This window comes from Microcaecilia unicolor, chromosome 8, assembly GCF_901765095.1.
Source record: "Microcaecilia unicolor chromosome 8, aMicUni1.1, whole genome shotgun sequence".
NCBI classification, from domain to species: domain Eukaryota; kingdom Metazoa; phylum Chordata; class Amphibia; order Gymnophiona; family Siphonopidae; genus Microcaecilia; species Microcaecilia unicolor.
The window spans coordinates 196,816,964-196,841,615 of NC_044038.1; the positions used below are offsets into that span (position 1 = coordinate 196,816,964).

At 43.2% G+C, this 24,652-nt stretch overlaps 1 protein-coding gene across 1 annotated transcript in view; it reads right to left on the minus strand.

Annotated features, from left to right (window-relative positions):
- Positions 1-716: 716 nt before the first annotated feature.
- Positions 717-24,652, minus strand: part of RGS19 (regulator of G protein signaling 19) — an 87,583-nt gene continuing 63,647 nt past the window's right edge. The window contains exons 2-5 of the mRNA XM_030211827.1: positions 19,734-19,867; positions 6,537-6,611; positions 1,897-2,131; positions 717-1,481 (exon numbers count right to left, since the gene is read on the minus strand). Coding sequence (XP_030067687.1) covers positions 1,293-1,481; positions 1,897-2,131; positions 6,537-6,611; positions 19,734-19,867 — 633 coding nt within the window. The 3' untranslated portion in view covers positions 717-1,292. The remainder of the gene's footprint in view (positions 1,482-1,896; positions 2,132-6,536; positions 6,612-19,733; positions 19,868-24,652) is intronic.

Consider the following 24,652-nt stretch of genomic DNA (forward strand, 5'->3'; position numbering starts at 1 on the left):
AACTTCAAAACTGTGAGCCTGGCTGGGATGGTTGGGGTGTCCAATACTAGCGTCATAATCACCTTTAACCTTGTTTTCCTGAAAACTCTTGCCTGTTCCACCAGTCAAGTTTCATTATACATAAAGATTGTTATAAAGTGAGGACCCATAAACCTCTCTGTACTGTCAGTTTAACAAGAATGCAAGTCCACCCCTGGTCAGAGAGCAGTGGTGCTTTACATCAGTCCCTGGGGAGAGGGGGGATTTGTTGCTGACCTACCCTCTTGAGTTTTCTGATGTGTTAGAATGCCCCACGGGATTCATGGAACCATCTGATCAAAGGCAGGTGAATGCCTGGCTTTCCTAATTGGCAGGAGGTGGTCTGCTACATCATTTCTCTTCTACCTCCAGTTTTTTACCGACTGTATCTAAGATTATGTAATGACTATACCATATTAACACCCTGTAAGCCACATTGAGCCTGCAAAAAGGTGAGATAATGTGGGGTACAAATGCAATAAATAAAATAATAAATAAATTCTCTGAGCTAAGGAAAAGTAATGCTCTGTGTTCAGTCACAGGTGAAGAAAAGCATCATGCTGAGAGCTACAGCTCACCTGTGACACAAGAAACTCCATTACTGCAAGATGAGTGTGTCTGTCCTGTGTCCCCTGCCCCAGCTTTTAACACATCATACCAGGAGTTATAGCAATATAAATGTGACATTAGCTGAAACCAACCAAAAACCAAAAGTAACACTTTATTTTTCCAATCCCCATTGCTCTCCTTTCCCTGGAGAGATGGAATTTGTACTGAGGCAGGATAAAGTGAGTGTTCTGTGTGTCTCCCTTCACTTCTGCCATGCTCCGATGAATGGTCCTCTCCTGCTGTCCCTGCTACGTTTGGCAGTAGGAGTTCAGTAGCAGAGTTCCAGTCTGGGCTGGTGCAGCCTCCGGAGGTGGAGCTGGGAGGATGGAGGATGCAGGCAAAGTCTTCCCACAGAATGAAGAAATAGTTGAAAAGCATTATACCAGCTGCCAGGCCAACCATTCACTGAGCCAGTTTGGCAAAAGAATTAAACAAGGCAATGACATGGTGAAACATGAGAGAAGGGGAAAGAAAAGGCTTTTTGCAGTGCAAGACCTGTGGGAAACGGAGCAGAGGAAGTGGCTGCAGGGCAAAATGAATCAGGCTTGGGAAGTGGTAGGACACAAGACTGACAGGAATGTCCTACAGCTTGGTCCCAAATACCTCCAGAGACTGGACAAGAACCTCTTTTCACTTCCTTTGGACTGCTGCATGGTTGGCACGAGCTAGGACTCCGAGGACGATCGAGACATGTTCTGCAGCAAAGATTTGTATATAGTGGAGTTCAGAAAGCGAGGATAGGAGTCCCTGTGCATGAGGGTGTAGATCTGTAACTGAGCATCATCAAATGTGTGTGTGGAGGGCTCCTGCATCTTCCTGTTAATAACTTCACGCACTCGAGAATCCAAACTCACCTGTGAACCAACCACAGACAACAGGGTGAGCTTAGCAGGTAGAAAGATAAGCAACTAGCTCCCCCCCTCCCCCCTCCCGAACCTGCTTCTATTACTCAGAAAGAGACAGGAACCACATCCCCCATGAGTACCAAACAGAAAGAAGTGGGGGCTTCTCCCCTCATCATGCTCAAAGGTCATACGCATTTTCATCTGATGTGACTCGTTCTGCTTTTCTGTCAGTCCGGCATTTTGTGAACCCTGCAATGCACACTGACCATGGGCATGTATGACGTAGCTGTTCTGTGGTGGGATAGTGTGTGTGAGGGAAGGTTGCGTTGTTGCTGTACACATGGTGCCTATTCATGTTCCTGTACTCCTAAGACTGGAATCTTTCACCTGTCCCTTCAAGCTGGGGCACACAGTGAGCCCCTACCTCTTTGGGGGACAGGATGGAGATGTAATCCTCATAGATGAGCCGTGCCTTTTCACTGATACTTTCTTTATTACACTCCATTTTCAGTTCTTCACAAGCTAACCAAAAGAGCATGTTCTCCTCACTGTACTCAGTCCGTAAAAACTCCCGAAACACGTTGCGTCCTGCAGGATTCTTCATCAGCTTATCAAATGAGCCCGACCAGCCACACACTTCATCTGCACTTGGTTTGGTGCTGTCAACAGTGTCAGTGAACAGAAGAAAAATGAATCTGGGTCATTTTTTAATTTTACATTATTGAAATATCTTAACTGCTGTAACCTTATAGACCAGCCAGATACCTTCACTTCTGCCTATGCAGTCCCCCGCTTTTATTCCATTACTGAGGCCCCCACCCACAGTTCTACAAATGCATCTCAATTCTGCACTGCAGAACCCCCTACTGTTCTAGTATTGAAACCATTCAATAAATTTACAAGGCAAACCAGCAAAATTTCACACTTCAAGTCTCAACTCAAAGCTGAAGAAACATATGTTCCACCAACTTCCATATACAGGAGAATAAGTTGTTATATCAATAAAAATAATAATAAGGAGGGAAAAGGCCTGAAATGTTCCAAAGATGGCAGCAAGCAAAGGGCCCTGTTTACAAAGGCATGCTAGCGTTTTTAGTGTGTGCTAACTGGTAGACGCCCATAGGAATATTATGGGCTCTATACAGCGCATGATAAAAACACTAGCTCACCTTTGTAAACAGGGTCCTTAGTGTCTACGTTTATCGGATTCCATTTTTCTCATTGGTCTCATTGGTTTTTTAATGAGAAAAATGGAGTCCGATAAATGTAGGCACTAAGATATTTTGATTGCTGCCACTGTTGGGACATTTGTGGTCTTTTTCCTCCATATTATTATTTTTATTGATATAACGATTTATTCTCCTGTATATGGGAGTTGGTGGAACACATGTTTCTTCAGCTACTTGAACTGAAACCTCCACCCCCAGTTTTACCAATGCACCTGGCTATGCAGCCCCCCTCCCTCTGTCCTCTCACTCCTGCCCTGTAGCCCCCTGCCTCTATTCCAGTACTGAGACTATCCATTCCCTCTATTCCAATACTGAAGACTGCAGTGAGAGTGTGTTCTCAAAGATTGTATAATAATCCTGCCTTCACAGATCTCTATAAGGATGCCTTCTGGCTTTTCATATACAAGCTTGATGGCCTGCACTGCTAATAAAGATCTCCTTGATACAATGGGAGCATTTCCCATGTTATAAGTGTTCCATTTGCAATGTTAATTTGATAACAAATGTCTTCGTACATCCCACGAGTGGTGAGCGCTATGAAATAAGACATTTTTCTAATTGCAAGAAAAGGTCATTTATGAAGTGATTTGTCCATGCAGGTTGTTATACATTGGTAAGACAATGTGAGCATTGAAGAAACGCATTATAGAACATAAAAGTGCAAACAAAAGAAGAGCCATAGAGAAACCACTAGTTACACATATGGTAGGCAAAGAACATAGATTTGAAGATTTATGGGTTTTAGCAATCCATAAGATAAAACCACATTGGAGGGGAGGAGATACAGATAAACTCTTATTGCAAGAAGAACAGAGGTTCAGACTTTAGCACCCAATGGTCTAAACCAAGAATCTGATCTTTCAGTATTCTTGTAAATAAAAGGGACACATACATTGCTACACATATCTTTAACATATTTTTAAATAACCGCTGTTGACTCATTTTTTATTTTTCATTACTTTTTTCCATATATGCTTTCATACTGCTCTAATTGTTTTGCTGATCTTAGAAAGGAGGAATTCATAATTTAGGGGCCCTTTTACTAAGCTAAGTAAGCGCCTACGCGTGCCCAACATTTGGCACGTGTAGGTCATTACCGGCCAGTTACCATGTAAGATTTTACCACTAGGTCAATGGGTGGTGGTAAGGTCGCAGACCCAAAATGGACATGCTGCAACTTTAATTTTGCTGCACGTCCATTTTCGGCAAAAATAAAAACAAGGCCTTTTTTACAGGCACGCTGAAAAATGGATTGGCATGCGCCCAAAACCCGCGCCTACACTACTGCAAACTATTTTCAATGCACCTTAGTAAAAGGCCCCCTTAATCTGGTCTATGGCATTTTTTCATAATTTTTCTCCATTTTTTTATAATCATAATATGTAAAATTTTAAGCTTTGATATTGCTATTTTGCTGATTTCAATAAGGAATAATTCATATTTTAATCATTGTTGCAGTATATGATACCAAGTCCATGATATTTTTTGAGTTTAATGCTGTCAGTGTCTTCCTCATCATCAATGACGTTTTTTTCATCATTGAAATGCATCCAAGATGGCCGCTGGAACGCGTGGTGTTTTTTTTTACTTTTCTACATTTATTTCACTTTTTAAACAGCGGGGGTTTTTTTTCTAAATTTTTAGCGATTTGGGAAGGGCACTTGATGCTTTATCGAATTTGACTCTTTGTTTTGATTTTCATGGCAATTTTTATGACATCATCATTGAACTTGAAAACGCTTTTTTAGAAGGTAATATGCAGCATATTTTCTAAAGAAATTGCGTTTTGAGAAGTGCACAAGTAGTACTATCAGATTATATTAGCAGTAGGCAGTCTTTTGAACACTTACAATGATGTTTTTAAAAATAATTTATATATTCTCAAAGGACTTTAATCATTCAAATAAATACCTTTTTTAATCAAACAATGTTTTTATAGCCAGGTAAACTTAGATTTTAACTTAACTTAATTAATTTTTATGATTATTTATGATTTTTATCTGCACAAGTGCCGCATCACGAAAAAGGCAGGTACAAATCAAGGTAAGGTATACACATAAGAGTTTATCTTGTTGGGCAGACTGGATGGACCATGCAGGTCTTTTTCTGCCGTCATCTACTATGTTATGCTACTATCACCTTTAATCTCACCATAGAGTATATAAAGCACTAGCCTGACTCAAGATGGCAGACTTTGTTCAGCCACAGTGAGAGAGAGAGAGAGAACTGCTGTTCAGCATTCATGCTGTTTCTCTGTGTTCATGAGCAGCATCTAGTAAGTACTGTTTGGCTTTCTTTTTTCATGTCTACCACATTTTTTTATGTAAGTAAAGGTTAATTTTAGTAGTTTTTCACATTTTTTATTTAATTTTTAAAAATCTTTTAGGCTGTCTTGGATGCATATTTACTAATTAAAGGGGAAACACCGTTTTGCCCTTTATTAGATATGTGACCTTTTATATGTTAGTTGTGACTACTGGATATTTATATGTTCATAATTTTTACTGTTTACATACATGTTAGCAATATTAGTATTTCAATATATTGGTGATACGCTTGATCACCACGCTGGATGTCACCTTTGCCTACCATTATTGTTTTTTTTTATTATTCTTTTTCTATTGTTTTTTATGCACTGTAACCTAGCATTGTTAGTAGTGTTCGTTTAGTATGTTACTTAATTTAGAATTTTTATTGTTTACACATCATTATTAAAGATTTTGACTATTATTTTATATTTTTTCAATAGATTTTAGAATTATTTACATGTTGATTTTAATTATATTATATGTACGTCTGATTAACAGTGTACTGTAAACCCCTGACGCAGCCTTTTGAGGCAAAACATGGCCATGTTGGGTAACTGAAAATAAATCCACTCAGTTATCCATTCTTCAGTCTGCTTTTCTTGTTTGACGTTTTATTTGTGAGCAGATTATTGCCTCTCTTGTCTGCTCTAGGTCTGGTTATCACCTTTCCTTACTCTTCCTGGCACATATTCTGCTACAGACATCATTCCTTTTTCTCTTAATCCTTGCACGGGAAGTGTACCCCAGTCCACTGTGTGCCCCTTCTAGGTGACATGCCGACTCCCCCCCCCCCAATTATATCTGAGTATTCTAACCCTGTTTCCTCTCTGATTTTGCCTTCAGGGCTGGTGCAAGAGTACTGGGCGCCAATGCCATGCCTCACCACCCTTTATCCTCCTTCTTTAGACTAGTACTGTGAGCATGTTCTTATGAGACCAGCGCTTCCTGATACCTATCTCACAGTATGGTGAGATCAGCATAAAGAAGTGCAAGCCTTGCAACTGTACATGCTGAATGTGCTAGCAAGTGTTGGCCTTAAAGAGGAGGCAGAAGAATGGTGGGGAGCTGCCACAGAATTCTTGCACTCTGCCTGGCTAGTGGAGATCCCTGCCAGCCATGTTTCTCCATGCACCTAGCTCTACTTCTGCCTCCCTCTCCAACCCCACCCCCCAAAAGAATTCTTGCACTCTGGAGGTCTGCCTAGTTCACCTATTTGCCGTCTTTACTGATACAGAAAACTAAAACTTTCCACTGCCAACCCAAAACTCAGGCCCCAATTTTTCTTACCCCTGCACTCTCTATCTGTCCCATATATGCTTAAATTCTGTCACAGCTCTGCTGATGGCTATTCCACATCCAACCACCCTCTCTCTAAAGAAACACTTTCTCAGATTCCTTCTGAGCTGTGCTCCCTCCTCCTTCCTTCTTCACATCATAACCCCGTGTCCTGGTCAGTCATTTTTTAATGGAAACTGCCTTCTATAGACTTGTGGTGGTTCTGTCTAGACTCTGCTCCATGCACTTACCATACTTCACAGTTCGGTATGGTCTCCAGCCTGGTGTCTCGTGAAGGTCTTCGTAGCCGGTCCCGATCTTCATTCCTAAGAAGAAGAAGACTAAGAGGTAGTAAGCATAACTCTAAATAACACCCCTGTCAATACACAGGCACAACACATTTGAAAGAATACTCCACCACATATACCTGAACATACAATCTCCCACATACACCCCTAAATACCCACATGCACCCTACAATTATATAAGCCACTACTGTACATACACTCCTCATATTCCACACCAAGATTCCTGAACTTACAATTGTCTACATACACCTTTAAATATATACCACCTCATAATCATACAAGCCACTACTGCACAATCATTCCTCATATTCTATATCAAACTTCCTGAGTATACAATCTCCTAAATACACCCAATGAGGGGGTATTGCAGTTCACATACCTGAACATACAATCTCCCATATATACCCCTAAATCCCCATACACACCACCCCACAATCCTACAAGCCACTATTACACATACACTCCTCATATTCTACATCAAACTTCCTGAACGTACTATCTTCCATATACACTGCCACATACACTCTTACAGTTTTTTATTGATGACCATAGAAAAAAAGTACATCCAATCTAATGTATATAGAAAGATACACATGAGGAACATACAGCAGAAGCAAAAAGGGAAAAATAATCCGTCATCAAATATTATCAGTATCCCACCCCATCTCACTAAGTTGCCCGCCCGAACCGGACTCCAACCGCCCTCGAACAGCGGGCTCATCTGTGAGACGTAGACGGGAGGCCGTGGACTTCCTCCAGCCAGCGGGATCATCTGTGAGACGGAAGGCCGTGGACTTCCTCCAGCGGTCCTCCCCAGACGGATGAGCATCTGGGACAGCTCTCATCCGGCCCTCAGCCACAGCGCAGCTCCAGAGGACGGTGCCTCCTCCGGACCGGGATCAGAGGTGGGAGGACGCTCCCTGCGCGCGCTCGGAGATGAGGAATTGCTGTGCAGCTGATCACTCACCAGGACTGAGTGGAGCGGCGGGAGAGAGGGGCACCGCACGCCAAGTGGCCGCCTAGGGGTGAAGCCCATTAGCGGCCCAGTTACCAGCCCGACCCTGCGGCCAACCACTGTGAGTCTACATCAATCGCGGCGGCTGCGAGTGAAAAGCCCACACCCACCCTGCACGAAGCCAGAGCCCTGCATAATACATCCTCTCACCACACCGAGACTGTCCCGCTGAGATCCCTGCCTCCAACCAGCGTGGAAGTTCTCCAGGAGCCTAGTGACCTGGAGCACCACCTGGAGAACTACCGATTGGAGCACCTGCCTTCGACCAAAGCTGGAGCTCTCAGACTCAAGGAGACTTGTTGACCTGGAGCACCACTACTGTCCATTAACCGCTGTACAGAAATCTTAAGTTACTCTTCTGACTGGAAGCCCCCTTCTAGCCTGAATTCTACCCAAGCTGGAAGCCGTGCTCTCCTATCGCCTAGCCCGAACTGCCCAACCTGCCCCAGCTATCTGCTCATCCTGGACCACAACCACCACTCCGGAGACCACTACACCCGACCACTGATACAACTCTAGGACCGCACATCTAACTGTGAGTAAATCAGTCACTCTTAATCAATCAACCTGCTCACCATCACCACAGAGTATCAAAGCCACTACAGACCAAACAAACACCATCCTACGAACAAGGACCAATACCACAACCATCATACCCGACCATCTAACAACCCAAAGCGAAATAACACCAAAATGACCACCACCAAACTGCTCATAATAATTTACTCACTATTCCTAATTCACCACACACTAACCACCCCCCTCACGGACACCAACAACATATCCACAATACACAAGCTCAACAGACTACCCAGATACAATACACATCACAAAAATAACAACAACCAAAACAATGGAAGAACTACCATAAACTGACAAAATCAATACAAAGGAAAGAAAGGACACAACAATCCCACACCACAGGAAAATAGACAACTAACGAAAATCAACATAATCTCGAACCCAGCTGACCCCTACCAAACAATTCAAGTGAGATACATAAACGCCAGATCAGTAGTCAACAACACAACAATAACAACAGACTGGATCATGACAGACAGCCTCGATCTACTATTAATCAGCGAAACCTGGATCCAGGATCATAAGGACCCCATAATCTTAGATCTATGCCCCCCAGGCTACAAAATCACTCACTGGACAAGAAAAGGAAAAAGAGGAGGAGGCATTGCACTAATCTATAGATCTCACTTCACCGTAAGAACAGCCGAATCTATAACTCCACAACTTGAAATTGCCTCAGTTAGAATCTACTTGCTTGACCACCTAAACGCTGTCTTGTTTTACAGACCACCAGGTAACTGGCAAGAATGCCAACCACACTTCATGGATTTCATATCGAAAACCAAATCTACTTATAATAGGGGACATAAACCTATACATAGAAGACCCTAAAGCAACCAATGCACGTGAATGCAAGGATTTCCTCCAACTATGGGACCTCAACTGGCCTAATATGCAAGCAACCCATATTAAAGGTCACACACTCGACCTCATCACACACAAACTATTCTCAGATTTAAACCTAATACTAACAGATACAAAATGGACAGATATACCATGGTAAGACCACCGCAAACTAAACCTATCCCTACAATGGTGAAAAAAAGGCTCATACAACAAGCAAGATCGCACAATCTACACCACAAGAGGCCAAATTGACCCTGTAACATTCTGGCAACAGATCTACAAGAACGAATGGATAGCACAAACAGACTCCAAACACTACCTCCTAAATTGGGACAACAGATGCAGAAGCATATTAGACAAAATTGCACCATTACAAACAAGAACCTCACAAAGACACATCTCGATACCATGGTTTAACGAAGAACTGAAAAAATTAAAAACACAAGTAAGGAGACTTGAACGAGCAAGGAAAAAAATGAAAGATGAATACACACTTAACGCATGGAAACAAATGCAAAGAAAATACAGATATACAATAAGACAAACCAAAAGGTCAGACTACAAATCCAAAATAGGGCCAGACTACAAAGATACACATAAACTTTTCCAACTCGTGAACAAACTACTTGACACCACACCGGTTACCACAACCAACATAGACACCCCATCAGCAGACAGCCTTGCTAAATACTTCAACGAGAAAATTATAAAACTACGATCCACGTTACCACTTAATACCACTGACCACGAAAAATTCATTAACTGTCTGGACCCAATCCCCGATGAATACCCAGCAGACCGAATCTGGACAAACTTCGATCTACTGACCGACGAAATCGTCACCCAAGCAATCAACAGGTTCGCCAAATCTCACTGCAAACTGGACATATGTTCCAACAACCTAATAAAATCCGCTCCTCAACGCTTCATAACAGACCTCACGTCATTCCTAAACTACATGTTACAACATGGACTCTTCCCTAAGGATAAAGGAAATATACTACTCACCCCAATACCCAAAGATTCAAAGAAAAAAGCAAATGACATAACCAACTACCGCCCGGTAGCATCCATCCCTCTGGCAGTAAATCTAATGGAAAGTATGGTAACCAATCAACTTACTGACTACTTAAACAAATTTTCAATACTACATGAACCACAATCAGGATTTCGATCCAACCACAGCACTGAAACAGTACTAATCACTCTCCTAACCAAATTCAAACAAACAAGTGCAACTGGCAACAGTATACTTTCTCCTACAATTCGACATGTCCAGCGCGTTCGACATGGTTAGCCATAAAATACTGTTGAACATCCTAGAATACTTTGGGATTGGAGGAAGCGTACTGAGATGGATCAATGGCTTCCTAACCGCAAGAACATACCAAGTGATATCAAATTTGAATACATTATCACCATGGAAACCTGAATGCAGAGTACCCCAAGGATCACCGCTCTCACCAACCCTTTTCAACCTAATGATGACACCCCTAGCCAAATCACTATCCAACCAAAGCCTCAATCCTTACATCTACGCAGACGATGTCACAATCTACATCCCGTTCAAACATGATCTAACAGAAATCACAAATGAAATCAAACACAGCCTCCAAATAATGAACTCATGGGTGGATGCATTCCAACTAAAGCCCAACACAGAAAAAACACAATGTCTCATCCTCTCATCACAATATAACACGAACAAACCCACCACTATAAACACCCCAGACTGCACCCTTCCTGTTTCGGACAGCCTGAAAATTCTCGAAGTTACAATTGACCGAAATCTCACACTAGAAAGCCACGTGAAAAATACAACAAAGAAAATGTTCCATTCAATGTGGAAAAAGAGTAAAACCTTTCTTCCCAAGGGAAATATTCCGCAGCCTGGTACAATCAATGGTGCTAAGCCACCTAGATTACTGTAATGCCATCTATGCAAAGAACAAATCATTAAGAAACTCCAAACTGCCCAAAACACAGCAGCCAGACTCATATTTGGAAAAGTGAAATGCGAAAACGCCAAACCCCTAAGAGAAAAACTACACTGGCTCCCACTAAAAGAACGAATTGCATTCAAAATCTGTACCCTGGTCCATAAAATCATTCACGGCAAGGCCCCAGTCTATATGTCAGACCTCATAGACTTACCAACCAGGAACACAAAAAGGTCAGCACGCACATTCTTGAATCTCCACTACCCAAGTTGCAAAGGACTTAAATATAAATCAACATATGCATCCAGCTTCTCCTACATTAGCATGCAACTATGGAATGCACTACCAAATGTCATAAAAACAATGCATGACCTAACAATCTTCTGAAAATTACTAAAAACCAACCTGTTCAAAAAGACATAACACAATGATCCATCCTAAATACTAGACAACGAAACTCTACCAGAACAAGACAAAACCGAACTCTCTACACTTGACTGCTTCAGTCACTCTGTCACTAATGAACGTTAACGCACTACCACTTTATTTCTCACGCTGGAAATGAACTGATTATCTAACTTACTCTAGAATTTACTCTATCATTTATGAACTTTAATGCAATACCACTTTGTATTTCTCATTCCGGAAATGGCGATCGCCATTACAGAATAATGTAAGCCACATTGAGCCTGTAAAAAGGTGGGAAAATGTGGGATACAAATGCAATAAATAAATAAATAAATAAGTGCTCATGATAGCTATCCTCTAACCTACATAGCAAATTGCCCCGTACACTCTTAAATATATACCGCCCCACAATCATACATGACATTACTACACATACATTCCTCATATTCCACACCAAGTTTCCTGAACATACAATTTATCACATACACTCCTAAATATATACCACCCCATACAGAGGCATAGCTAGATTTTGACATCAGGTGGAGCAGTCTGGTTAGTCTTGGCTAGGCAGCAGTACCGCTGTTGTTGATCAGGTGTGGTGGCTGTGGCGGGCAATGATTAATCCAGGCTGCCTCTGCTGCATCCTGTCTATGAGGAAACAGGAAGATATATCAGGATGCAGGACGCAGCAGAGGTCCCAGGATTGGCCAGATCAGGCAACCTGGCCAGTCAGGTTTTCATGATATTCACAATGAAAATACATGAAAGAGATTTGCATATAATAGAATGGATACAGTGTACGCAAATCAATTTTATAAATATCCATTGTAGATATCCTGAAAACCTGACTGACAAAAGGGGTACTCCTGGACTAACTTGGGAAACACTGCCCTAGAGCACCAAACGTACCACACCAAACAGCCCTAACCCACCTATGAAAAGACAGTGCTATAAATATTACACTGGGCTCTAGAGCACCAATATACCAACTACTGGGAACTGGAACAAGCTGGACAGTTAAGGTATACAGACACTACATACTAGTAGAATCCTTTATCTCAGTCGCACATGCAGAACATGGACAGACCCTCAACTGACAGAAAATAGGGAATCACAAAAAAACATGCAGACAAAAACTGAAATAGAGACCCCCCCCCCTCCTCTCCACCCAAGAAAGTCAGACTCTATAAACAATGCAATACTGGTAAAAGAGAAACAGAAAAGCATATTCTCCTGTACTTTGCAAAATAAAAATAGCAAAAATGTACATTTCACAAAGAAGGCACGTCTCAATCCTTAAAAAGTATTAAATAAAAATACATTTTTCTGTTTTACCTTTGCTGTCTGGAAATTTTATTTTTCTAATTGGGCTGGTCCCAGTCTTTTTTTTGCCACTTTTCATAAGTCAGTCTTCCAATTTCTTTTCCAGATTGGCCTTTCCATTTCTTCTCTCGCCTTTTGTCTTCTTCTTTTCCTTCTCTACATCTGTCTGGCACCGATCTTTCATTTTATGTCTCCCCCACCCCAACCCCACTTTTCTCTTCTTTGTGTTTATATCCGCCCATTTGATTTTATTCTCATTCTTTCTCTCAACTTCTAGTCTCCTTTTCATGTCTCATCTACCTACTTGCTTTCCCCTATCTCCTTCTCATTCCCTCTTCAGCACTCCCATTGCACCCTCTGTCTTCTTCCTTACTCCCCATCCCCTGTACTCACCCTCTTAGCCCTCATCTACTCTCTAATTGCTCTCATCTCATTACCAGTCCCAGCTCCACCCCTGTTTCCCCTTCCTTCCCTTGCCTCCAGGCCATTCTTCTATCTTACCCTATACCCTATGTCCTACCGCCTCTCTTTCACCATATCATTAATCCCATTTCTACCCTAACTCAACCCCTTCAGAGACCCATCCCCTTCCTCCTATACTGATAACCATAAAATGATTTGCCTATTAATGGTTTTTCAGATCTGCTGCCCTTTAGTTTATCTCCTCCCCCCCACCTTCAGCTATCCAGGATCTCCTCTCTCTCCATCTGCCATGCACAACTCTTCTCAATCTTTCTCTCTTTCTCTCTCTCACACAGCCATCCAGGATCTCTTCTGTCTCTCTCTCTCTCTTACGCCTCCCATCCAACATCGTCTCTTTGATGTCCCTCACCATCCAACATTGCCTCTCTCTCTCTGTGTTCCACATTTAACATTGCCCTTCTGTCTCTCATCTCCAAGCATCCAGCATTACCCTTTCCCTCCATCCAGCATTGTCCATCTCTCCCTCAATACTCTTGTCGCTCTCATTTTGACCATTCCTCATCATGCAACATTGTCCAATCTGTTCTCCTCCCCCATATCTCTCTCTTTCCGCCCCTCTCCTGTTCACTCACTGACACCTCCTCTCAGCTGTTGCCTCCTCGAGTCCATGGTGGCCTGGTGGAACTGCAATCTTCCCTTCCCTGCCCCTCACCCACTGGTTTGTGCCACTACCTCCTCAACTTAGCTGCAACAAAATGAAGACATGCATAAGGTCATAGCCCTATATGTACCACTTCTGGCTCTAACAGTTTTCCTCCTCCTTTTCATTTCTATAGTGCTACTAGACGTGTGCAGCGAAGTACAGAGGAGACAAACCAACAGAACCAGCAGTGGCACACCTAGGGCTGTGGCCCTGTGCACAGTTTCATTTTGTTGCAGCCAAGTTGGGGAGGCAATGATGCGAACCAGTGAGTAAGGGGCAGGGAAGGAAAGCTTGCAGTTCTTCCAGGCCACTGCGGACTCGAGAAGGCAGCAGCCGGGAGAAGTTAGTAATATAGGGCAACTGTGGTGCATAGCCACCATTTTCTTTGAAAATCTGCTGGGAGAGCAACTGCTCCCCTCCCCCCCCCCCCCCCCCCCCCCCCCCCCACCTATGCCTCTGGCCCATGATCATACAAGCCACTACTACACACACATTCCTCGTATCCCACAGAAAGCTTCCTGAACATACACTCTTTGCACATACATATTGCAGCCTAAACATTCCCAGGACACATCTAAACATGCATATCACTCCTCACAGTGTTCATATCACATGGTTATGCCAGGCATCCTATGGACACACTCAAAAACAGGGGATAGAGAAAGCATCCTTTCTCATTCCCTTTATCCAGTGAACAAGACTTTCAGTATTTCAATGATTTTTCCATCTCTGTTCTGGCTGCAGGCTACAATCACATTCTCTGTGTTTCAGTCTGCACTTCATGTTGTGTGTGACTGTGGATGAATGCAGTATTGAGCTGTATCTCCTCTGGGAATGGAGGTTGTCCTTAATGGGACGTTTGCCATCAGCAAAGTTCTCTCTGTGCGAAGGCTGCACACTGAACTTTTAGTGAAATAAACTTCACTATCAGTTCACGTGTTCTGTCCCAGGAAGCCGGAATGTTAAGTGTGTGTCATGTGACCCAGCGGCTCCTGGGGCAGGACTTCGTGGCAAAGGCATTTCTGAGCAACTGGCTCAATAATTCCTGGTAGTGCTAACTCCAATTCTCTCTTTGAATGCTATTTCTGCAGATAGGGCACAAAAAGCATTTCCCCATTCATCCTGTAGTCTGAAACAAACAGCAGGATACATCTCCTTTCCTTTTCCCATTATGTCTCTTAGGGGTAGCCTAATGGTTAGTGCAGTAGGCTAAGAAACTGGTAACTGGGTTTGATTCTCACTGTGGCTCCTTGTGAGACTGTGCAAGTCACCTAACACTCCATTGCCTCAGGTACAAAACAGATTGTAAACCCACTAGGAACAGAGAAAGTACTGCTTGTAATAATAAGCATAAGCCACCTTGGTTGTACCATAGAAAGGCTGTACCATAGAAGGGGTATTTTCGAAAGAGAAGGGCGCCCATCTTCCGACACAAATCGGGAGATGGGCGTCTTCTCTCAGGGTCGCCCAAATCGGCATAATCGAAAGCCGATTTTGGGCATCCTTAACTGCAGTCTGTCGCGGGGACGACCAAAGTTCACGGGGGCGTGTCAGAGGCGTAGCGAAGGCGGGACTGGGGCATGCTTAAGAGATGGGCGTCCTTGGCCGATAATGGAAAAAAGAAGGGCATCCCTGACGAGCATTTGGTCGACTTTACTTGGTCCGTTTTTTTTCATGACCAAGCCTCAAAATGGTGCCCAAACTGACCAGATGACCACTGAAGGGAATTGGGGATGACCTCCCCATACTCCCCCAGTGGTCACCAACCCCCTCCCACCCTAAAAAACATTTTTTTATAAATTTTTTGCCAAGAGGTACTGAGCGGTGATGGTGTCCATCTGTCAAGGAAGGGAAGGAGTGTCTTCAGCAACAGGCTGGCTAAAGTACTAAAGAGGGCTTTAAATTAAAATTGATGGGGATGGGTATAAAAGGTCACAAAGCCATAATTAACCCCAAGGAAGGTAGGACATCTAATGCCTCTATAGAAGTGAATAAAAAGAGGAAAATCTGGAAAGCCTTGTATACCAATGCCTGTAGTATGGGAAACAAACTTCTAGATCTTGAGGCTACAATGATGGAAGCGGACTTGGATTTAGTGGCGGTCACGGAGACGTGGTTCACGGAGAACCATGACTGGGATGTTGCTATACCTGGCTATAATCTATTCAGGAAGGACAGAGTAGGAAAAAAGGGTGGAGGTGTGGCATTATATGCTAAGAATGATATCCAAGTGACAGAAATGCAGGGCATGTGGGGTATAGAAGAAGCGCTGTGGGTTAAACTGGAAAGAGGAAAAGGAAAATGTATCTATATCGGAGTGATATACAGACCACCCTCACAGTCAGAGGAAATGGACAGGGACTTGAAGACATCAGCAAGATAGCTAGGAAAGGGGAAGTACTACTGATAGGTGACTTCAATATGCCGGATGTTGATTGGGGTGTCCCGGCTGCGGGGCCATCTAGAAGCAAAGAGATCTTAGATTCCCTACAGGTAGAATTGTTCCAGCAGTGGGTGACGGAACCGAAGCGGGATGGAGCTGTTCTAGACCTGGTGCTTACGAATGGAGAGTACGTTTCTGACGTCAAGGTGGCAGACCATTTGGCATCTAGTGATCGTATGGTATGGTTCAATATTAAAACAGAAGAGAGGGCTCATTGAAGGTCCTGGATTTCAAAAGAACTAACTTTTCCGAGATGGGGGAATTTCTCAAGGAACAGTTAGCGGGATGGGAACAGCTGAAGGATGTAGAACAGCAATGGACAAGACTGAAAGGAGCTATATTAAAGGCAACTAAACTTTATGTTAGAAAATTACATAAAAGTAAAAGGAAAAGAAGGCCTCTCTAGTACTGTCTAGTACTCTCAGTAGCTGAAAAGATAAGGGAAGGAGGCTAGCCTTTGCACGTTATAAGACGACTCAGAAAGATGAAGACAGGAAACAATACCTAAATAAGCGAAGAGAAGCTGGAAAAGCTATCAGGAAAGCGAAGCGGCAAATGGAGGAAAAGATAGCTAATACGGTAAAATTGGGGGACAAGACCTTTTTCAGATATGTAAGTGAAAAAGCACTGTGAGGCTCAAAGCTGAGGGAGAGAAATATGTGGAAGATGATAAGGATAAAGCTGAACTGCTTAACGATTATTTTAGCTCTGTGTTCACAAATAAAAGACCGGGGGTAGGGCTGCAGAAAACAAAGGCTAAAGGGGATGGATGTATGGTAGACCAAGACCCGTTTACGGAGGACTGTGTTCGTGAGCAGCTTGCCAAACTAAAAGAGGACAGAGCGATGGGGCCTGATGGGATACACCTGAGGGTGCTTAAGGAACTCGGAGAAGTTCTGTCGGCTCCGCTGACGGACCTCTTCAATGCTTCCTTAGAAATTGGAGTGGTCCTGGTGGACTGGGGAAGGGTGGATGTGGTTCCTTTGCACAAGAGTGGAAGTAAGGAGGAAGTTGGGAATTACAGACCTGTCAGTCTGACCTCGGTGGTGAGTAAGCTAATGGAAACGCTTCTAAAGAGCAGGATTGTGACATTTCTTGAACTACATGGAATGCGGAACCGAGGGAGCATGGTTTCACTAGTGGCAGGTCGTGTCAGATGAATCTGACTGTCTTCTTCGACTGGGTGACCAAACAGTTGGATGTGGGAGGGACGCTTGATGTGGTATACTTGGATTTCACCAAAGCCTTTGACACGGTTCCGCACAGGCGACTGATAAATAAATTGAGTGCCCTCGGTATGGGACCTAGAGTAATGGATTGGGTTAAAAATTGGTTGAATGGTAGGAGACAGAGGGTAGTGGTAAATGGAGCTTGCTCTGAAGAAAAGGATGTCGTCAGTGGAGTACTGCAGGGATCGGTCCTAGGGCCGGCTCTTTTTAACGTCTTTGTGAGCGATATTGCGGAAGGGCTGTCTGTTAAAGTTTGCCTCTTTGCAGATGATACTAAACTCTACAACAGGGTGGACACCCTGGAGGGTGTAAATCACATGAGGAAGGACCTAGCGAAGCTGGAGGAATGGACCGATATTTGGCAACTAAGGTTTAATCCCAAAAAATGCAGGATCATACATTTGGTTCGAAAAAATCCGAGGGAATGGCACAGTACAGGGGGTGAAGTGCTTCAGTGTGCGAAGGAAGAGCGGGACTTGGGGGTGATTGTGTCTGATGATCTTAAAGCTTTCAAACAGGTAGAAAAAGCGACAGCCAAAGCCAGAAGCATGGTTGGGTGCATAAAGAAAGGCATGACCAGCAGGAAAAAGGAGGTGATAGTGCCGTTGTATAAGTCTCTGGTGAGGCCCCATTTGGAGTACTGTGTGCAGTTCTGGAGACCGCACCTACGGAAAGATATAAACAGGATGGAGTCGGTCCAGAGGGCGGCCACGAAATTAATAAGCAGTCTTGAATGCAAAAATTATAGGGCCAGGCTTATGAACCTCAACATGTTTACGCTGGAAGAGAGGAGAGAGAGAGAGGAGACATGATAAAACGTTTAAATATCTCAAGGGCATTTATGTACAGGAAGAGAGCCTTTTCCAAATGAAGGAGAGCTCTGGAATGAGGGGGCAGATGACAAAGTTAAGAGGGAATAGGCTTAGGAGTAACCAAAGGAAGTATTATTTCACAGAAAGGGTGGTGGAGGCGTGGAATGGCCTCCCGGTGGAGGTGGTGGAGTCGAGGACTGTTCCAGAATTTAAAATGGCATGGGATAAGCATGTAGGATCACTTAGGAACAGGTAGAATTGGGGGTTACAGAGGATGGGCACTGGTTGGGTCATATGGCCTTTGCCGCCATGTTTCTATGTGTTTCTCTTTCTATTTTTCCAGTTGCACTACACACAGTTCTTGTCTGCATCTTTTTCTTTCTCATTTGTGGTCCTTTATTCTGTATTTGGTGGGGCCTGTTAGGGTTCTGGGTCAGGGATTCTGCTAGCATGGGGTTTGTGCATAGGGATCTGTTGTACTCCTGCTTTCTCTCTTTTCAAGTTGGAGGGTGATCTTTATTCTAAGGCCTAATGTAATACTTGCAGTGATGCCTTTTTGCACTTAGGGGTTTTTGCTGTTTGAAACCTAGGAGTTAGTGATACTTTGTTATGGCAGATTTACCTCCATCCATGTTCAAATCTCTTTCTCCTTAGCCCTCTGAATCTGTTTCTCCCTCCTGCCTCTCTTTCCTATCAACGTGGAGTTCTTTTTCAGCACACCTCGTGTTGATCTCTGTCCTCTCACTCCAGTGTGTCTCTCTCTTTCTCTCTCTCCCACACAAGTTTGAAACCACAGCAGGAACAGCTCTGGTTCCTGTTTACAACATCGTTCCTTGTTCTGCCCTTGCTAGATAAAAATAAATAAATAAATAAATAAATAAATAAATAAATAACCCTTCTCTTCCTTTGGTGAAGAGGGAAGCGCTCCACTGAGGGTAATATTCAGCTCACTTCCTTAAAGACATCCTTAGAGAACCACCCTGCACTCCCTCTCAGCCAGTGCCACCTCCACTGCTCACAAGGCTATAGAATTGGGGGGAGGAGGGGGAGAGGGAAGAGGCACCTAGTACAAAGGCACATCATAAACACATACGCATCACCTCTAGGGTGTAGCTGCAATGCTGATTTTCAGCCACATAACAGATTCTGCTGGGAAAATACATGATGTTGTTAGCTGAAGGCAAAGCGAGATAAAATGACTTCCCAAGGTCACCCAGAGTTAGCAGCAAGGACACTGTTAGAACCCAGAAGTTACAAGGATGCTTTGCAGTACTATGGCAGTATTCTCACAACTAGTCCATCCTCTGCAAGGTAGACAAACTGCCTCCCCACCAGCTCGGTGACCTCTAATGCCACACAGGGATTCACCTGCTACTTGTGTGCCAGTGTTTACAAGAAACGGAGTGTAAAACATACCATGAACAGTTGCAGCAGCAGCACCAGCACAAGCAGCAGGTATTGGGCCGGTTATTGCTGGGTGGTTGTACCACTGTTGGAGAGGCATGCCGTGACATCGGAGACTGACTCTCACGCTGCACAGGTCCCGTGTACTGGAAGAGAGGAGCAAACATGTCATAATTAGTAATACTAAGGAGCATTAATCCCAGCCCAAGAACTGGATTTATTGATTGCCTCTTTGAGGGGTTTCTATATCATATTTCATGCACTTATTGTACAGATATTTGATTGTGCCGATGCCGCTTTGAGTGGAGAACTGCTGCATAAACTAAACGTTTTCCAATAAAATTGCGGTACTGGGCTTTGACCGGATTACTACTCTATTGCTTGAGCAGTGTTGGCTGGAGGAGGAGTGGCCTAGTGGTTAGAGCTCTGGTCTTGCAATCCAGAGGTGGCCAGTTCAAATCCCACTGCTGCTCCTTGTGATCTTGGGCAAGTCACTTAACACTCCATTGCCTCAGGAACAAATTTAGATTGTGCACCCTCCTGGGACAGAGAAATATCCAGAGTACCTGAATGTAACTCACCTTGAGCTATTACTGAAATAGGTGTGAGCAATATTTACTACTGGATTTGTTTTACACATGTGATTATAATGTTTAAAACACTAATAATAGGCAGATCCTGCGAGCTGCTTGATCTGCTGCCAGCCTATAGTCCGGCTCGTGCCTCTTTGGATTCTGTCTCCAAAAGTTATTCATCTAGAATCTACCTATCATCTTGCTCTCAGATATTTAGGAACTCTACTGCAGGAACTCTTTAGCATGGACTTTAGATTGGGTCTCATAGTTTTAGTTTTTAAAAAAGAATTGAAGACCTTCCTTTTTAATGAAGGACTTGACTGACTGCCTCGTGGGGGGAGATGGTCCTTGAAGCATTATGGCAGGGACACACCCTTCTAGTCAGGTTTTCAGGATATCCACAATGAATATGCATTAGAAAAATCTGTATCTACTTCCTTCATTGTATGCAAAATCTATTGCATGCATATTCATTGAGGGTAAGTAGGGGATGACACAATGAATTCCAGTGGGCAAATGTGATGTTGAACCAGTCTTTATTAAACAAGCACCACTACAGGATCCAACATGGGAACATGTTTTGGCAGATACAACCACCTGCTTCAGGGGTTAAAACACTTTAGATGACAGCTACACTGTCATTGGTGCGGGTCACTAAGAAAGCATTAATTCACCAAGCTGACTGGTACAGGATCAGTAATATTATTACAAAATGGCTAATGGCGATTTGTGTCGAAAGATGGGCGTCCTTCTCTTTTGAAAATAAGCTTGATTGTCTTGACCCGCCAAAGGTGTAAACAATCATTACCCAACACGGGCCATGTTTCGGCATAAAGCCTTCCTCAGGGATCTATCAATAACATCATGTTAAATATAAAGACCAAAATATATAAATAAAAATAGAAGTAGATAAACAGGTCAGAAAGAATAAAGAAAAGAATAGATATACCACAATAACGTGCAAGAAAAGGTGATGGAAGAACAAAAACAAGACATGATGAAAATTGAGAAAATGTGAATACTTTATAGAATCAACGATCAACAAAAGTTATGTAGTGTGATATCTGGTGGAGCTAAACCAGTGATGAAGTAGTGAAAAGTGCTGTGAAAAAACATATGAACTAATATATTTAATCCCCATATGCAGAAAAAGCAATAAAACGCAATGAATATCAGTGTCCAAATACATGATGTGATATAGCATCCCTTTTTTTGGAATGCAAACAAGACACGACTATGCAAAATGCCAGGTTATAATCAAATCAAGTGTCAGGGTGCACCAGAATGGAAAAACAGTAAGGGAATCAAAATCTAAGATATACATACCACCTTATATGAAATACTAACAAAACGTGACTATGCAAAACGCCAAGTTTTCAATTCATCAAATGTCAGAGAGCAGCGTGGACTGCGAAAAGAGAAAATTATACTCCGTTGAAATGAAAAGCAACCAGAGTGTGCTTAACATAAAGGACATTGTGTTCCAAAACTTAAATTGTATAATCTAAACATAGTAGCTATAAGGGCTAAACACTGTGGCTATAAGGGCTAAGGAGATGAAAACTATAGCTAACTAGACAAACTGCTGTGCTGATCTCCCACTTATATGCAAGCACTGGTGGAATAAAATCCAAGTATGTAGGAATGTCTGATATTCTAGTTAAACCTAATGATCATGAATACCAAAGTGAGATAAAGTACTGGAGTTGAAGAGTACATACCTCTAAATCGACTGACAAACTGCATCCTGACGCCAAGTATATGCAAAGCAGACTCCAGAGAACCAAAATAAAAAGTAAAAAAAACAACGTGCAACGTCTAGGCAACGTCACATGAATATTAATGTTCATCCATGTATGCTGTCTCAAACAGAATGAAAGTCTGATAGGCTGAAGCAAAGTGGTGTCTCATATATATTGATAAATGACGCTCCATGTAGTGTAAATGTAAAAAAATAAATACAAAAATTGAAATGCATATCTCTAAAATGGAACGTGTATCTCTAATGGCTTTACCAAAAGAAAATCCTGCCAAAAGAATCTTATTGACTTTTTTGACTGGGTGACCAAAGAACTGGATGAGGGACGTGCGCTAGATGTAATCTACTTGGACTTCAGCAAAGCCTTTGATACGGTCCCCCACAGAAGACTCGTGAATAAGCTGAAAGGGTTGAACGTAGGACTGAAAGTGGTGAACTGGATAAGAAACTGGTTGACCGACAGGTGGCAGAGGGTGGTGGTAAATGGAATCCGCTCAGAGGAAAGGAAGGTGAGCAGTAGAGTTCCTCAGGGGTCGGTGCTGGGGCCTATTCGGTTTAATATATTTGTGGGAGATATTGCTGAAGGGTTGGAAGGGAAGATGTGCCTTTTTGCGGATGACACGAAAATAGTCAATAGAGTGGATACCCTGGAGGGAGCAGAAATGATGAGAAGGGATCTCCGAACGTTAGAAGAATGGTCGAGGGTCTGGCAGTTAAAATTTAAGGGGGTGTGTGATTTGGATTCTTGCGACTGGATGTTTCAATAGAATGACGTGGATGCAGTGGCTTGTCCGGGATTGGTCATCCTTGATTGAAGAGGGTGGAGTACATAGTATTTATTGAAGATTGAAGGCACATGTTAGTCACTTACAAGCTTGTCTTTGGAGTGCAGCAAATGAGACACAGGACTGTGAGAGTGTCTAAGAACGGCAGCAGACGAGATAATAATCTGATGAGCGTGACGAACCCCTGAAGCAGCAATAGCGAAACGGGGACTCCCTGTTGGGTCACGATAGGTGCTACTGATGGACAGCGTGACACTACTGTGATTGGAGTTAAGTGATTGGCAGTTATATTGCAGTATAAGATTGTAAAAAATTGAATGCATAGACATCCTGTGATCTACGGATATATGAATCTGTCTATCATTTGAATCCTATGACACTAAGCTATTGTGGAGTTTTTGGGGGGCTATATGACATTGCGCCAGGCCCACGCCTTATAGTCTGATAATCTCGGGCTGGCTGGGTGGCGCCACTGAAGCTTTTTTTCTCTACTACGGTGAACAGTGCTGTTTGATAATTAGGGTGATAGCTCTTTCCTGTATCCATATTTTTGCACAGTGGGTGTGAAGCTGTGGTTTGAGTTTCGAACAAAAGTTTTGAGCTTGAGTGAACCAGTAGTTAAAATTTAATGCCAAGAAGTGTAGAGTGATGCACTTGGGGTGCGGAAACCCAAAAGAGAGATACCGGATAGGAGGAGAGAGATTAGTAAGCTCGACTCAGGAGAGAGACTTTGGGGTGTTGGTGCTGGAGAATCTGAAGGTGAAGAAACAATGTGACAAGGCGACGGCCGTGGCCAGAAGGATGCTAGGCTGCATAGAGAGGGGCATAACCAGCAGAAGAAAGGAGTCATTGGTGAGGCCCCACTTGGAGTATTATGTTCAGTTTTAGAGGCCGTATCTTTCTAAAGATGTAAAAAGACTGGAAGCGGTGCAAAGAAAAGCTACAAAAATGGAATGGGATTTGCGTTGCAAACCGTATGAGGAGAGACTTGCTGACCTGAACATGTATACCTTGGAGGAAAGGAGAAACAGGGGTGATATGATACAGACGTTCAAATATTTGAAAGGTATTAATCTGCAAACGAACCTTTTCCGGAGACGGGAAGGCGGTAGAACTAGAGGACATGAACTGAGGTTGAATGGGGGCAAACTCAGGACTAATGTCAGGAAGTATTTTTTCACAGAGAGGGTGGTGGATATGTGGAATGCCCTCCTGCAGGAGGTGGTGGAGATGAAAAAGGTAATGGAATTCAAACGTGTGGGATAAACACAAAGGAATCCTGTTTAGAAGGAATGGTTCCATGGATCTTAGCGGAGATTGGGTGGCGACGCCGGTAATTAGAAACAAAACGGGAGCTGGGCAGACTTCTACGGTCTACGCCCTGATCGTGACTGGATAGGGATGGGCTGGAGTGTAAATTTTAAGGGGCTTCGATGTTAGCTTCAGAACTTAGTACAATAACAGTACTGGGCAGACTTCTACGGTCTGTGCCCTGAGAAAGGCAAGGACAAATTAAACTCAGGTATTCATATAAAGTATCACATACCATGTAAAATGAGTTTACCTTGTTGGGCAGACTGGATGGACCGTACAGGTCTTTATCTGCCGTCATTTACTATATTACTATCACGCTTATTTTCGAAAGAGAAGGACACCCATCTTTCAACACAAATCGGGAGATGGGCGTCCTTCTCGCAAGGCTGCCCAAATCGGCATAATCGAAAGCCGATTTTGGCCGTCCTCAACTGCTTTCCGTCGCAGGGACAGCCAAAGTTCACGGGGGCGTGTCGGCAGGGTAGTGAAGGCGGGACT